The sequence below is a fragment of the Perissodus microlepis genome, chromosome 6 (genome assembly GCF_051167445.1).
Source record: "Perissodus microlepis isolate ML-2025 ecotype Zambia chromosome 6, ASM5116744v1, whole genome shotgun sequence".
Lineage (NCBI taxonomy): Eukaryota > Metazoa > Chordata > Actinopteri > Cichliformes > Cichlidae > Perissodus > Perissodus microlepis.
Genome location: NC_140466.1, coordinates 23,012,748 through 23,028,956, shown reverse-complemented (window position 1 = coordinate 23,028,956; position 16,209 = coordinate 23,012,748). Strand labels below are relative to the sequence as shown.

General features: G+C 40.3%; 1 protein-coding gene across 1 annotated transcript in view; it reads left to right on the top strand.

Moving 5' to 3' along the window:
* papss1 (3'-phosphoadenosine 5'-phosphosulfate synthase 1) overlaps window positions 1–15,988 on the top strand; it is a 25,254-nt gene extending 9,266 nt beyond the window's left edge. The window contains exons 9-12 of the mRNA XM_084931528.1: window positions 2,992–3,127; window positions 3,538–3,806; window positions 10,594–10,823; window positions 14,962–15,988. Of these exons, the coding sequence (XP_084787654.1) occupies window positions 2,992–3,127; window positions 3,538–3,806; window positions 10,594–10,823; window positions 14,962–15,100 (774 nt within the window). The 3' untranslated portion in view covers window positions 15,101–15,988. The remainder of the gene's footprint in view (window positions 1–2,991; window positions 3,128–3,537; window positions 3,807–10,593; window positions 10,824–14,961) is intronic.
* The last annotated feature ends 221 nt before the right edge of the window (window positions 15,989–16,209 follow it).

Sequence of the window (16,209 nt, the reverse complement as noted above, 5' to 3'; positions counted from 1 at the left end):
TATAGCAGTTCTCAAAATTTATTGTGGAACTTCAGTTTCTTCCATCGTCAGGCACTCGCACTGTTTCCTTGGAAGTGAAATAGTGTAATATGCACACGGTAAATGCATTCACTATTTGTAAAACTGTTGATATTTTCCAGGGCCTGTGCCAATAGGCTGCACCTGTACTATTCGTGCAGGTATCCTCATGTTGCACACAGTCAAAAGAAAAAAGGCTACCCCATGAAGCTTGGGTTGTCACTACCAGGTGCTTTAGCTAAGGGATGGCATCACTTTCAAGAAAAAGCAAGGGTGACCTCTGTTTGTTTTAAGAAGACGTAAGCCAAATATCCATAGACAGCTAGCACTTGCTCTCCAGCAGGGGTAGCCTGAACAATGTGGGATACACACCCTGTTCACTTGACTTCCACAGTTTCTTATCTCACAGCCAAAAGTAATATCCCATCAACAAATAAAAACAGAGCTCAGATTAGCGTGCAGTCTTTTTTTAGCCTGTCCGTCTGGATTGAATGACAGGCTGCAAAATCTAGGCATTCTGACTGAGAGCTCTACAGTAGGCTAGCCATCCTGTAAGCTTTAGTGTGTAACTATCCATATTAGAGATGAAGAGACTTTCATAATTCAATCCAGAACTATTTCACACCCCATGAACCACTCAACTATTAAATGCATACACGTAACATTTAGTACATGTTTTATGAAAAAGGCACAAATGCAAAGATCATTCCTTGGCTGTTCAGGCTTTTTAAACATTTTTTTAAATGAATTCTCTCCTGCTGGGAAGATTGAATTTACAATATGGGCTAGTATGTTAGAAATGGTATGGAAGCTGAGCCTTGGCGAAACTACTGAAGACCATCTGCAGAGCTCCAGACTGTCTGTCTCAGAGTACTGTGTGATAAACATGCTGCATGTGAAAGCAAACTGCCTCCCTGGATTCGGCACTGATAGAACACAGATCCCAGCTGGCCTTTGCGCATTGCTTATGGAAAGACTGAATAGGCGGAGGAGTGGAGTTTTTCTCAGTCTGTCAGGACGCCCAGTGTAATCACTTGATCTTTTTGGTACACCCTCGTATTGCAGGTGTTATAGTTGGATCCAGAGTCTCTTGCTCAGCCTCCAACTAAATGTGTTTGAGATTGTACTGCTCATTTGCCAGCTTCCACCTTTTTGCTCACCCAGCCCATCTCCAAGTAGATCGAGGAATTGTTTCCATGTGTCTCTTATCAAGCACTGTGGGGCTCAGGTAGACGCTCTGGTGTGCTAATGTCCTGAAATGATCTGGCTTAAAGTGTCAATGGGTTGATGGAAAGCAGCAGAACTTTTTGGTGTTGGTGACACAGTTTGTTTTTAATTTCACCTTAGTAAACTTTTAAAAGTGGCTGTTTTGTGGATTAGTACAGTCTGCTTATTGGCAAAGGTTTAAGTCAAAATTAATAGTCTTTGTGGTATCTAGTGATTTTGCACTCTTGGGTCAGACTTACTTTTAACCTCTGGCATAACAGCTCTCTTAATATCGCACCACTATTGGCAGTTTTTTTTTTTAATTTTCAAAGATTTCCTTCTTTCACCTTATTCATAATGGAGTCTGGCATGGTAATGTGTTTTGAGATGTATTAGAAGCTGCAGGCTTCATGAATTGATACCGTGACTCCTTAGTGTCAACACCTGATGTCTCATTTCTGGATTTAGGCACATGCCACATGCTCTGTGTTTCCCGAACCGTCATTCTTTATCCACTTTAACTTATCATGTGTTCAGCCTGCTCTAATTAAGCTCTCACTCATTAGAATGTATGTATGTATACACGAGTGAATGTTTAACTCCCAACACCAGAACCAATCTGTCAGCACACCCCTTCATTCATGACTACAACGTTCTGATCCAGGCTCTTTTCTGCTCCACGGAACAGGTTGTTAATCCACACGCTTCCTGTTTGCCTGTCTGTCACTCAGACATGAAATCCACGGCACTGGAAGCTATGGTGTGGTTTATTTGGCTAGGGCCCCCTTTTACAAGTGAAGTCATAGAGAAATTATAACGGGTAAACGTCGCAGATTTAGACCTCCTGCTTTCATACAGCCTTGTAGACGTTTTGTTTTCTGTTGACTTATGTTGGCAAAATCGGTGGTGATTTGCCTATCCTATTGTTCAGCGCTATCAGTGCTGTAAAGCCTATGTCGTGACTTTTATCGGGTGAGCAGCAGACAAGCTGGAGCACTTGAGGGCAGGTGGTTATTGATCGCATCACGTAGACACCGCCTCTGCTGACAAGATTCAGATTTCTATATATAGCTTGCCAGCTCAAACTGGAATCAGTGTGTTTGTAAAGTATGGATATCAAAGAGTATTCAGATGATAAATTACATATCAACAAAATAATGACATAGACAGTTTTTTTTTTTTTTTTTTATCCACTTATTGTTTTCATTTTTATTTTTGGCCTTATTTGAGTTCACAGTCTAAATGCTGGAGCTGTGATGCGTTTGCTGCTTGGTCTGAAATTTGTCACTTTGTATGACATTAACAATGTGCAGGCCAGTGTTTTCAGTAACTCTAGCTACAGTCTCAAAAGTGCCACAGGAAGCAGGCGGAAGATATTGCCTGAAACAATAGCAGCCTTTGCCTGGATCCTTCCTGAGCACTTTGGTGGCATTGTTGGATGAATCTCACGAGGGGAAAATTTCTCTGCGCTGTGGTCATGAGCTCATCCCCAGGTTTCGTTGCGGAATGCAATCTGATTTTGTCTGTTATTGAAATTAACAAATGCTGAGGGGAAAGCACAGCAGAGTTTTGTTGGCTGTTTAACAACTCACCAAGACTTTGATTTATTTCATTTTGTCCTTTTGCAACTGGGTAATAACTCAGGGGTTTATTTGAATTCACCCTGGAGTGGTTCCAACAGAGTGAGACTTTTAAAGAGCGGTGTCTTAAATCTGGTTTATGTTTGTGTTGCGTTCACCGTCACGATCACTGTGGCTCCTATTTCAGATGGTGATGGAAAGCGGGGACTGGCTGGTCGGTGGTGACCTGCAGGTTCTGGACAAGATCTGTTGGAATGACGGTCTCGACCAATACCGACTGACACCCACTGAGCTCAAACAGAAGTTCAAAGAAATGAATGCAGGTATTGGAGCAATATCTGTTTGTTTATTTTCTGTCAGAGCTAAATTAACCCAGTGATGACATTCTGAACCAGGGAGAGTGATGGTAATGTCCCAGTATTTATAAACAGCTACCTTCCTTCTCTTTTAAAACGAGAGGAAAACTTCAAGCAGTCTGGTGCCTTCAGTCCACTCACTTGTTTGTTTATTTGGTAAATAAATAAGAGCATCACAGTAGGAAGGTCCCAAGAGAAAAGACTACAGTGTTATTCAACACTTCATCAATAATACACAGACTGTATGTGGTTCATGTGCATGAAGCAGCTAGATGATTTCTGTGTGTAGATGATTTTCTTTTGTTTGCTTTGCAGATGTGCGCAGATGTGTTTGATTGCCGTTTAACAAACTTGTTTTCTCCTTTTTCTCTGTTTAGATGCTGTATTTGCCTTTCAGCTGCGTAACCCTGTCCACAACGGGCATGCTCTCCTGATGCAGGACACCCACAAGCGTCTGATCGAGCGAGGCTACCGTCGGCCTGTTCTGCTGCTCCACCCACTAGGAGGTTGGACCAAAGATGATGACGTGCCACTGCCTTGGAGAATGAAGCAGCATGCTGCTGTGCTGGAGGAGGGCGTTCTGAATCCAGAATCTACCATTGTTGCCATTTTTCCCTCACCCATGATGTATGCAGGGCCAACTGAGGTAATGATTATCAAGAATGTTTGAGGTTTCTTCAAACAAGGCATCAGGTTCGCTTCAAAAGTGATAGAGAACAAAAGCGTGGCTGCAGCTCTGAATAATAACAACAGGCAGAAAAGGAAGTGGGCTGTCGCATGATTTCTTTGCAAATTTCTGAGAGTGAAAAATGGCAGGAAAGGAAATTTACAGTTGTCTTGAGGCGCTCTGTTTAACGTTTTCATGCCATACACAAACCTCTGTGTGTGACTGATCGTAGCTGAGAATCTTTTAATCACTCACTTATAATAATCAGAAAGATATGTTACAAATTATTGAGAGCAGATTGCAGGATGGTGGATCTCAGCCTGCGAATTTAATCAGTTTCTAATTCTGAAAGGGAGATTTTTGCACGGTCGCAACCTGAGTATAGTTTTTCTGACTTGGTTTTCCACAGAGATGTAGAACCTCCTCTTCATTATTACAATTTTCAAAGTATTCTTTAGCCCATTAAAGGCTTGCTGTTACCTCAGTCTTATCTAAAAATCATGGGCAACATGTAGAAACCTAATGGCAGTAGTAATAGTAATTTTCAAGGCAAAAAGTCCAGTTTCTGATGTTATTGATAATGAAAAACAGCAACAGCGTAGGAGAAAAGCAAGTCCTAAGGGGAGCAATTATTGCAGGCTGGCTGAACTTGTGTGGAGTTGATGTCTGCCTAAAGGTGAAAATGGTAAAAGTCGCTTTTTTTTTCTCCTTTCTTTTTTTTTTTTTTACTTTCCCAGATATATCAGACATAATTGGTAGACACTGAAGATGTACACATGTGCACATTATATTCGGTTATGCTACAGTCACACTGTAGGGAAAAACAATGGAACAACCAAAGTTAATGTGACCGTGTGCAATAAACGTGCAAGTCCATCACCTTTGAAATGGTTGCTTTGAAGACAAGGACCAGGTTTGTGATCACTTGCAGTCAGTTGCCGCCTTCAAAGTAACTGTCTTGCATCAAGGCAGCAATAAAATGTGTTGCACTCAGTCTGCTTTCAGTGAGTTAGTGAATGGGGTCAAGTTGGCAATTACATGCAATCTGTTTGTGATAATATACCAATTAAGCATGATAAATCAGTGAAAACAACCAATTGTTGCTGTCTACATACACAGGCATTTGCTACATTCAGAGTCAATCCAGAACCTCACAGTTCTGAAATGATAATTTAGAAATTCCTCCAAATGGTGCTCTGCAGCATTGCTTTTGTATGAGAATATAACCAAAGTCTGCAGCTAGTTGAGCACCCGAAAGCAAAGAGAGTCGAGTTGTGCTTATTGTTGTAGACCAGGTGTCGGCAACCTTTAGTCCTTATAGTGCGGCTCCGCGTGGTTTGGGAAAATAAATTAGAAGTATTTAGCTGAACTGTATTTTATTTTATTTATGTTAGTTCTTTTTTAACTTGTAGTTCTAAATTGGAAGATTATTGTGATATTGAAATGTAAAAATAAAATTATATTCTATTATTTTTTCATTGCTTGAAATAAGCGTCACACTCGCGGAAGCCGGTGTACCCGCCGAAACGCCGTGCATTTATCGAGACTTTAAACCCCAGGTAGGCCAATTATGGATCTTTGGATCTACATTATGTCAGCAGCTGTTCTCCACCGTGAACTATGTTAAAAACAAACACCGCTCACGCCTCACAGATGACAGCTTACAGTCCTGCGTAAAGATGAAAGTGACTTGTACAGCCCCGATTTACAGACGATGTGCACAAAGGTCCAGGAGCAGAAGTCCCATTGTAAACATATCACGGCAGACCCGACGATGTTTCCATGAACACGCTTTTCAGCATCTCTTTATTGATCACTTTTCACACATGGTTGCTGTACGCATACAGCCGGCTGTAGCTTTGCAGCTCACAGCCCGACACATACCAACACAACAGCATAGATAGCACAGACATTATGGCGGCAACTCGTGATTGCGGGTGCCGCTCAGGTGCATCCGCCTCCCCTGCAGCGGCGCTGCAGACCACGCCCCGCCACACACATTAACCAGGTAAAATACATATTTAGGCAGAATTTTGCAAATATCTATTTTTCTTTTTTTGGCAACATAGTGCTTTTTTTCCCAATTATTTTTTTTTAAAGTCAGGTCAAGGCTCCAAAAGCCCAAAGGCGATATAAGGGTGGCGGCTCACAACAGTTTTTGTTTGCTACATGGATCATTTTAGTTCAGCTGGGTGTCTCCTTTTGTTATATTTCTTTAAGAGTTCAAAATGCGTTAATTACATAAATAAAATGTAATTTTCTCTCCACTTCATGGATTTCATAAGCAACACATCTTAGTTGTTCACACAAAGCATAAAGGTAAAAAACAGTATATACAGTACGTATCACTCCACGAGGCTCCTGCCTACGATAGCCGTAATGCTCCGACAATCCATCAAGCGGTGCAGCTTCATAGCTTAACAAAGTCGTACTAAAACATTTGACAGATTTCCAGCGCCGTGTACCACATGAAATCGTTTCGAGGTCAGTAAACACAACCAGAATTCATACATAAGGCACACGGGATTATAAGGGGCACTGTCGATTTTCAGAAAAATCAAAGGATTGATTTTAAGTGTGCCGTATTTTCCAAAAAAACACGGTAATAACGACGGCCCGCTAGCATGCGCTACCAAAAATAGTGCTTTGTCGTGTATCTGACGGACGAAAGCTAAACCAGTTCCACACCACTGAAGTTGCAGCATTTTTACAAACCAATTCTGGTTCATCCGTTTCATTCACCGATCCGCTTTCGCCCTTCTCGTTCTCTGTCTCTGTTTTTTTTTTCCTTTCTCAAGATGGCGCCTGTGTTTGGCTTTGCCGCTTGTGCCGCTAGTACAGCTCGCTGGTATAGTTTTATACTGGCCGCTATTGTCACTTGCAATATTATTTTTACCGTCCTGTGTTTTGATTTTGTCTCTGCCACCAATAATTATGATCGGGGCATGATGTTGTATATCAAAGATTCAATGGAGAGCTACTGTGACAGCTGGGAGAGTTACAGGAAATTTTTCCCTCCACCCTTTGTGTGTTCCTCACCTGACTGCATGTTACCGTACATATCGGTGGGATTTAACACGAAGAAAAGAAGTAGGGGAACCAGGGCCGGTGTCCAGGTGCGACTGAGAAGGTACCGAAGATTAGCTTCTTGGATGTGGGAAGAATCCCGGTGCCTACGACAAATTCATCTACTGTCACCTGGTGCCGACGCTACACTTCAGTTCCCAGCTCGGAATCTATGGTCTGATGGCCCCATGTTCACTTGGCGTCCCTCCTTCGACCGCCGTTTTGATGGCAGAGGTGATGTACCACTATGGATATTAGCTTCTGCTAGCCCTGAAGTCCCCGCCCGGCGTAACAGGTGTAGAGGTGCGCACAGGTGTTTAATTCGAGTGCCACTGCAGTCAGCTGTTGACTGCACCAACCAAACGTCTTCAATCAGGTTTGCCCTGCTCAACACTCGCTCAGTCACAAACAAATCGTTTATTTTAAACGATCTTTTTATAAAGGAATCTCTCAACTTCTTGTGTTTAACTGAGACGTGGCAACAAAACATGGATTATATACATCTGAAGGAAATTTGTTCGACTGGCTGCTCCGTCATCGGAACTCCACGTCTTTCGGGACGTGGCGGAGGTCTCGCTGTTGTGCACCAGGACAGATTCACATGCAGACTGATGAACTCGGATTCTTTTACTTCATTTGAAGTTCAGATGATCAAGGTCGGCTCTTTGCGCACCTTTTATTGTATTTTAATCTACCGACCTCCTGGCCCTGCCGGAGTCTTTTTAACTGAATTTAACGACCTCCTATCATCCATTATTAAATTAGAGAAGGTGGTAATGTTGGGAGATTTTAACCTTCATATTGATGATGCATCCTGTAATATGGCTGCTGACTTCATGACTATCACAGAGTCTTTTAATTTTATGCAGCATGTTTCTGGCCCTACACATGTAAAGGGTCACACATTGGACCTTGTTTTCTCCTTGGGTTTAAATATAAATGACATTCGTGTGGAAAATGTCCATGTGAGTGACCATAGCTGCATATATTTTAACTTGTCGTTTTATGTGGATCCCCTGGCTCCCAAAATAACGATTGAAAGGCGAATCATAAACCAGAACGCCGGCAAAAGGTTCTCTGCCATGTTCGACAATGATTTGGACTCTCTTGTCTCATCCTTTAATAACCAGTGTAATTCTATTTTAGACATAGTGGCACCTCTGAAAAAAAGTACTGTCCTACGTTTGAAATCTCATCCTTGGTTAAATGAAAACATTCGTAATTTCAGGAGATACTGTCGCAAGCTAGAACGTTTGTGGAAGGCTTCCAAGCTTGAGGTTTATAAGTTACACCTTAAAGAATCTATCCTCTTGCTAAATGACATGTGGAAAAATGCCAGAACAGAGTATTTTTCACACCTCATAGCTTCAAAAAAGAAAGATCCTAAATTCTTGTTTAAAACAATTAAGAGTATTGTTTCTCCTGATGCTCCTTGTGCACCAGTTCACTCAACATCCGAATGCAATGAGTTTATGAACTATTTCAGAAATAAGGTCATTGCCATCAGGTCTAATATCTCTCCATCCTCTTCTCAATATCAAACTTTTAACTTGCTCTCCTCTGATACTTGGTCCTCTTTTACTCCTGTTACATTACAAGACATCAGAGGCCTGCTTTGTCATATAAAACAGACTTCAAGCCCCCTTGATGTCCTTCCATCTTCATTTTTCACTAGTGTGTTTGATTCAATTGGCCCCTGTATTGTGGAAATGATAAATACTTCTCTTCATACTGGCTCAGTCCCCAGCTTCTTTAAACAAGCTATTGTTGAGCCAATATTAAAGAAACCCCAGCTGGATCCATCTCTTCCTAACAGTTATAGGCCAATATCCAAATTGCCTTTTATATCGAAAATTTTAGAAAAAGTAGTACTAGAACAACTTAACTATTTCCTGGATAAAAATGCTGTTATGGACACTTTCCAGTCTGGTTTTCGTAAATTGCATTCCACTGAAACGGCCTTACTTAGAGTATCTAGTGATATCTTGATGGCAGCAGACTCTGGAGAATATACAGTGCTGGTCCTGTTGGATCTCAGCTCTGCTTTTGACACTGTAGATCACAGTATCATGATAAACAGACTCGAGAACTTGTTTGGGATTACTGGTGTTGTTTTAAAATGGTTTATATCATATCTGTCTGAGAGATCTTTTTACTGTTTGCATGAATCATGTCACATCAGAATCAACAGTTTTGCCGTGTGGGGTACCTCAGGGATCTGTCCTGGGTCCAATTCTCTTTTTACTTTATGTATTTCCCCTAGGCCAAATTATTAAGCGCTATAAATATATCTCCTATCATCTCTATGCTGACGACATCCAACTATACTGTTCCTTCAAAATGTCTGAGTTTTATAAATTGTCTAATTTAAGTAATTGCCTGACAGAAATCAACAAATGGTTATATGACAATTTTCTCCAACTAAACTCTGATAAAACAGAAACTCTAATTATTGCTCCAGACCACATGGTCCCAGAAATTAGACAGCATATCAGCTTCTTAGACCCTTATGTAAAATCAAGCCTTAGAAATCTCGGTGTCATATTTGACAGCTCGATGTCGCTCGAGCAGCATTCTAAGCAGCTGGTCCGAAACTGTTTTTATCATTTACGGAATATTTCTAAACTCAGACTAATGGTATCAAAGCTTGAACTTGAGATGATTATTCATGCTTTTATTTCTTCTCGTTTAGACTATTGTAATGGCCTTTTTTTTTTTTTTTACTTGTTTTAACAAATCAGCCTTAAATCGTCTTCAGACTGTGCAGAATGCTGCAGCACGTCTCTTAACAGGCACCAAGAGAAGATCGCATATCACTCCAGTCTTGGCCTCCCTTCACTGGTTGCCTGTAAATTTTAGGTTTCATTTTAAAATTTTAGTTCTAACCTTTAGGGCCCTACATGGTCAGGCTCCTCAATATTTATCTGACCTGCTGAAACCACATACATCTTCTCGGGCTTTAAGGTCATTAGATCAGAGACTGCTGGTGGTACCGCGCACTCGTTTTAAAACTCGTGGTGATCGGGCCTTTCAGACTGTGGCACCACGGTTGTGGAATTCTCTCCCACTGTCTCTTCGCTGCACGGACTCCATTGATTCTTTTAAGAAACAGCTGAAGACATTTTTATTTAGAAAAGCATTTGATTAATTTCTTCTTATGCTGTTTTTTTATAGTTTTATTGTTTTACATTGTTTTATTTACTGTTATATTGTTTTTATATTCCCATTTCCTGTGTTGTAAAGCACTTTGTGATTTTTATCTGTGAAAAGCGCTATATAAATAAATTTTACTTACTTACTTACTTACTGTCGCCGGCACGCTTTTTCCGCCATGTGCGTATGAAAACAAAGGCACGGCGCATGCGCGTTTTACCCATATTCTATCGCGATATTTCATTTTCTTATCATTGCCCGACATTATACCGGTATTACGGTGAACGGTATGATATGGCCCAGCCCTACTGGCAACTATTTTTCCTAGTTGCAGAAAGGTTGCCGTGCTATTTTGACTCTAGTGTGATTGAGCTATTAGCAGTGTCATTGTTGCTGCTTTCATTACCCAGATTGCTGTGTTTTAGTACGGTCTTACACACTTGTCATAAAGACTTATTGTGTGTCTTTATAACACAATAAGTCCCACACAAGTGGAGCAGTGTTAGTTTCACAGCTATAGCATTTTCTTTGTTCTCTCTGTCCACAGGTTCAGTGGCATTGCAGAGCACGAATGGTGGCCGGTGCCAATTTCTACATTGTTGGTCGTGACCCTGCAGGCATGCCTCACCCTGCCACAGGAAAGGACCTGTACGAGCCCACTCACGGAGCCAAGGTGCTCACCATGGCTCCGGGCCTCATCACCCTTGAAATTGTTCCATTTAAGGTTGCTGCTTACAACAAGGTCAAAAGGGCAATGGATTTTTATGATCCAAAAAAGTGAGTACTTTTGTCGAAGGTTTTTCATTTAAGAAAAAACTTTTCCATTTTGTTTTCCCTTGTTTTAAATCAATTTATTACAGAGATGGTTCACAGGCAGCGCTCACTCACATTAAATTACATTTGTAGATTTTGTCCAGAGTAATACTTCACATTTAGGCCAATTAGGGTGAGCAGCCTAAACAGAAATTATATTCCTTAAATGAATTACTCATTAGGCCTGTCTTGTATGCAAAAAAAAAAAAATCCTCATTTTTCTTTCTTGCTTTCTTCTTCTCTCTGTGCCCTAAAAAGCTGAGCCAAGAATAACAGCAATTGTTTTTCATTCGTATACAGTTAAAAGCTTTTGTGCAACACTACGGGCTTTGATGTTGCTCAAAATTACAGAGACCTGCCATTAATTACAGTCTGTATATGGACACTGCACGTTGTGACTAACAGTCATGCAATTTATTTGGCTTTCCTGCAGTCTGATGCAGCCTGTTCCATCAGGTTGTGCAACTTGGGTTGTGTTCAGCCAGCAGCGTTAAAACTAAATATTGCAGCACTTATCAAAAGATTGCCTTTGTTTTCCATGATGCATGTTTATGATGTAAAGTCCAAAGTGAAGTGCTGATCAGGCACATCTAGTTCTTCTGTGAATCGAAGTACGCTGCCTCCTTGAAATAGTTTGTTTTAAAATGTTATCAGCAGATTTCGTTAAGCAATCGTTGGCTTTGAAGTGACACCACTGGCTTGGTGCTCTGCATGTGAAACATTTACTTGACAGAAAATTTCTGTTGTCTGATTATCTAAATAGGATGTGAGGTTTTGTGTTAAAATGGAATGTGTGCTTGAATTATTTTAAGCAACTGACAGTTTAGATTATAACCTAAACAGAAAAAAACCAAAGGGAAAAAAATGCCACATCGTGTTAAATGAACATGTATGGAAACAATTCCATACGCATCATAGCGTGTCAAAGTTTGCATGGAAGATGCTGCAGACTTTGACGCTGTCTGCAGAAAAATTGCACTTTCTGAAATGTGGAACTTTTACTTTGAAGGGACTGTTTGTATTGCACTTTCTGCTCAGTGAGTAGCTGGCGGGTGTTTGCAGAAATGTGTGCATCTTCCATGCAAACTATGTGGGACTGCAGCAAACTGTTAGCGAGCAGTGCAAGGACAAGGAGGTTTTTGGAGTAGCACTGTGTATTTGTTTACACAGTGCATTTTTACCTGATGACTGTCAGGAACCTCCAGCAACCATACTGCTGACTGTTCTCTGAAGCCTCGAGCAAACGGGCTTTATTTTATTTATTTTTTTCAAAATATTACCTCATATTTTATATTTTGTCCATTTTTATATTAATGCTAATGCCAGACATTCAACACAACTCAGCTTCTAAAATCTGCAGTCGTCACTCAGTTAGATTTATGATCTTCTACTCTTTCAAGCACGGTGCCCTTGCCACATTTTAGGTTTAATATGGGCGCTCATTTTAATCACAGCACCCCTCAGTCTTTCTCTGAAGCATAATGGCTCAGACCACGGAAGGCTGTTTCTAATTTGACATTGTATAACTTGTTCTCTGAAGAATTTGCCTGGAGCTCCTTTACCTTACTTTCACTGTTTCTTAATGTTTCAGAGCCTCAAGATGTGCGCTTTCATGTGATAACAATTTAGCGTTTTAAATAATACAACTTTGACCCTCTCTGAATGTGAGCCCAGTTCAGATAAGTGTGAATGTCTGCTAACAAGATGTTTAAAGTCTTGATTATCCCTCAGAGTAATTCATAAATGAGGATAGCCTGGGCTACACTTAGCACTGGTCTAAGATGAAGACTGTCCTTGGCCGACTGCCTCACACAGCGCTGTTCAGAACTTTTCATGTGACCTCAAATGTGCAGCGAGAAACCATCAATCATAAAAATATAAAGGAGAGGATCTCAGAACGTGTGAAAGATACTTAAAAAAAACGTTTGGAGAGGAGAATTCAGTCTCAATATTAGAAAGCATTTCTGTCGTGCAGACAATGAGTCTGACAGTTTGATTGTATTGTGTGTTACCCAAAAGTGGTGATGCTTATTTTATATTATCCATCCATTTTCTTAACCGCTTGTCCAATTCAGGGTCATCAGGGGACTCGAGCTTATCCCAACTGTGATCGGGCAAAAGAAGGGCTACACCCTGGACTGGTTGTCAGAGTGTTCATACCTACAGCCAATTTAGAGTCACCCTAACATGCATAACAGTCTTTGGACTGAAATACGGGAATGCTTAAGCAGGCTCTGGATTCCAGGACCAAAGACTATTTTGCTATGAGGTGATAGTGCTAACCACTGAACCACTGTGCCGCCCTCCTGTTTCTTTAATTGTAATAATTTAAATCTGTATTAGAATCAGTCAAGGTTGCATTAAACTGCAAACTGTAAAAGTTTAATAACTGTCATTATAACTGTCGTTATTGTAGTTAACTGAAACTAAAACTAGGAGAGAAAAAAAATCATTTTAGCTAACTAAAATAAAAATAAAAACTTGACTACTGAAAAAGATTAAAAATGATTTTGTGAACTTGGAAGACTCAAATAAAATTTTTGAGGTAAAACGGTTAGTTTTTATGTACATCTTGCCTCTGACATATAACCTGCAACAATAATAATTTAAAAAAAAAACTAAAACTAGTGCTGAAACTAATAAAAACAACACTAAAACCAAACTTTTTCTAAACAATAAAAACTGAACTGCAACAGGAAAATGCACTCTGGAAACTCGACTGAATTAAAAAGATAGAAGTCAAAACGAAATAAAAAAAAATGTTTAAACTAATAACAAAATCATAATATAAACCATAAAACGTTTTCTTGACAGTGTCGTTTTAAAAAAACTAAACCTTTTGCTCTGGGAAGAACAAACCAACTAAAGGGTTTCTGAATTAAGTCCACCAGCCAACTGGGATCTTTCTGTGTGGGTTCTCTCAGGATACTCCATTTTCCTCTAAAAGTCCAAATACGTGCATGTTAGGTTAACACCCAGACTTCCTTATATATTCAGCTTACTGACATACCTGTTTATTTAGGCTTTTTGCAGGTTTTATGCAGTGCTTCCCTTCAAGGCGGTCTCAGGGGAAACACTGTTAATACTGTTCATGTAGCATCTAGCTCTAGAACCTCAGTAAGCACAGTTTGCCCTGCAACAGAGGGAAATGCATTTGAGGTCTGTGAGTTCACTCAGAAGATGCTTCAATTAAAATGAAATCACTGAAGAATGTTGCATGATCACAAATACAGGGTCTATCAAATCTGATTATAAAATACAAAATGTTTCCCCGCCGGACGCACGGCGTTTGTCCATACACTAGTCAAGAGAGTTCCCACCAGCTCCTCCTGGTTTCAGCTGTTTTTATTCATTCTCTCTGCTCTCATATGGAGCTTTTTCACTGTAACTGGCTTAACTGCAAATATCAGATCGTCTAGCCAATGAACACAATGGGCCAGGCGGACACAAATATGACTCCAAATAAAAGCCAGCGTTTCTCAGTTACTGCTGTTATCAAGCAGCTGCGATTATATGTTGGTATTTTCTGCAAAGCTTCCCCAACATAGCTGCCTTTTTCCAGTTTAAACCCAGGATTAAAGAAATGCAGATTCTCTCACTTCGTCATGGTTTGCAGCAACAGCTATCGTGAGGCAGACAGCAGCACAACACAGGCGCATAAATCACAGCGCAACATGTTGACAGTCGGCTGCACTGGCCTCCTTTTCCAGCCACCACTGCTATGGCATGCTGGTGCTTGCCGGATTGTGTGACATTATCTCTCCTGCCACAGAGTGATTTTGCAGGAATGTCATGCTGTGAGAAATGGTCAGCATATGAAATGTCATTCATAAATATATTCTCATATGCAAACAATCATCATGTCAAATTTCACAGGGTGGGATGTGTCACAAGAGAGTGTCATAAAAGCTTCATTTTGGTTTGCAGAAATGTTAACTGGCCTGCTCCTTGATCCAGCTGATTGTAAAAGAGCAGCTGGCTCTGTTGGGCGTGCCGTTGATCGGCATCTTTTCACTGATTGAAGTAGATCTGTTATTCAAAGCTCCCCTGCTTTTTGTGTGTGTGTCTCTCACACTCTCTGTCATTTTGTTTTTAATTACAGCCATCAAGATTACGATTTCATCTCCGGCACACGCATGCGTAAAATGGCTCGCGAGGGAGAGAACCCTCCCGACGGCTTCATGGCGCCCAAAGCCTGGGCCGTGTTGAAAGAGTACTACAAGTCACTGGAGAAGGCCTAAAGGTCAAGGTCTCAGCTGGGGGGGAGGAAAAACGTGACAAAAAACATGGGAACACAGTGGTGGTTTCTACTGAGGTTTGGGACCACTCACTCATTTCTATCACAAACTTCACTCACTCTGGCTTCTGTCATGGTTTTAGTCTTATCTGTGTTTTAGCTGTATGTGCTTTATTTAACTAAACCTCTCCTCTGACTATGAAATGTAGAAGCACAGGTCAGTATACTAAGAAGTTCAAGAGAACAAAGTAGATATTCTTTACTAACATGACAACTGTAAGTTCTGATCAGTGGTTAAGAGTGTTGTTTTTAAACATCCAAATGATGATGAAGAGTCACTGTTGACCAGTACTCAAATATTCGGGAGAAGTTGTTACAATTTGTCCTAGTATTTAAAATGTTACTCAACTCACTAGAGTCGACTTAACGCTGTACTTTTGTTACTGTATGTGTACACGCAGGTGTGGTAGTGGCTCAAATGTTACTGTACACAAGTGTTTAAAGTAAAAATTGAGTGCCTTGGTCCTCAAAGTCAGTTCACATGTTCACATTGAAGTTGGACACCTGCCTCTTCTATCACTGGTTGTATTTTTACATTGAAATGGTCCAGTATGTCAAGAAAATTGTGAAAAACAGATCGGCGGTTATGTTTTTTTTGTTTTTTTACCGTATAGTGCAGTCTTTCTTAAACTTGTAGAAAAACGTATCACTCCATTTTAATTTTGCTTTTTTGTGTGTTGTGTTTGTAGTTTTGCTGCTTTGAGATCTATTTACTTTTTTTCTCCCATGTCATGTATTGCTAATATTTTCCATGTGGTTTATTGTGCTTTACCATGGGATCAGATTTGTAATCTTTCCTTGTCCAATAAATCATTTTTAGCCAAAAGAACAATTTGTGTACCTTTTTCTTTCTCTAAACTTAAGTTGTTAGATACATTAAGGAACACGTCTTAAGGCACACCAAAGAGATTTATATACATAAAATATTCTCAAAGATTTCTTTTTTTTTAAATTTTAATTGACAGCTAGGAATTTGGTTTATTCTAGAAATTAACTGTTATCTCACCGTGGCTGTTTATATTTTGGCAGCTAAATGCGTCCACTTGCTTTCAA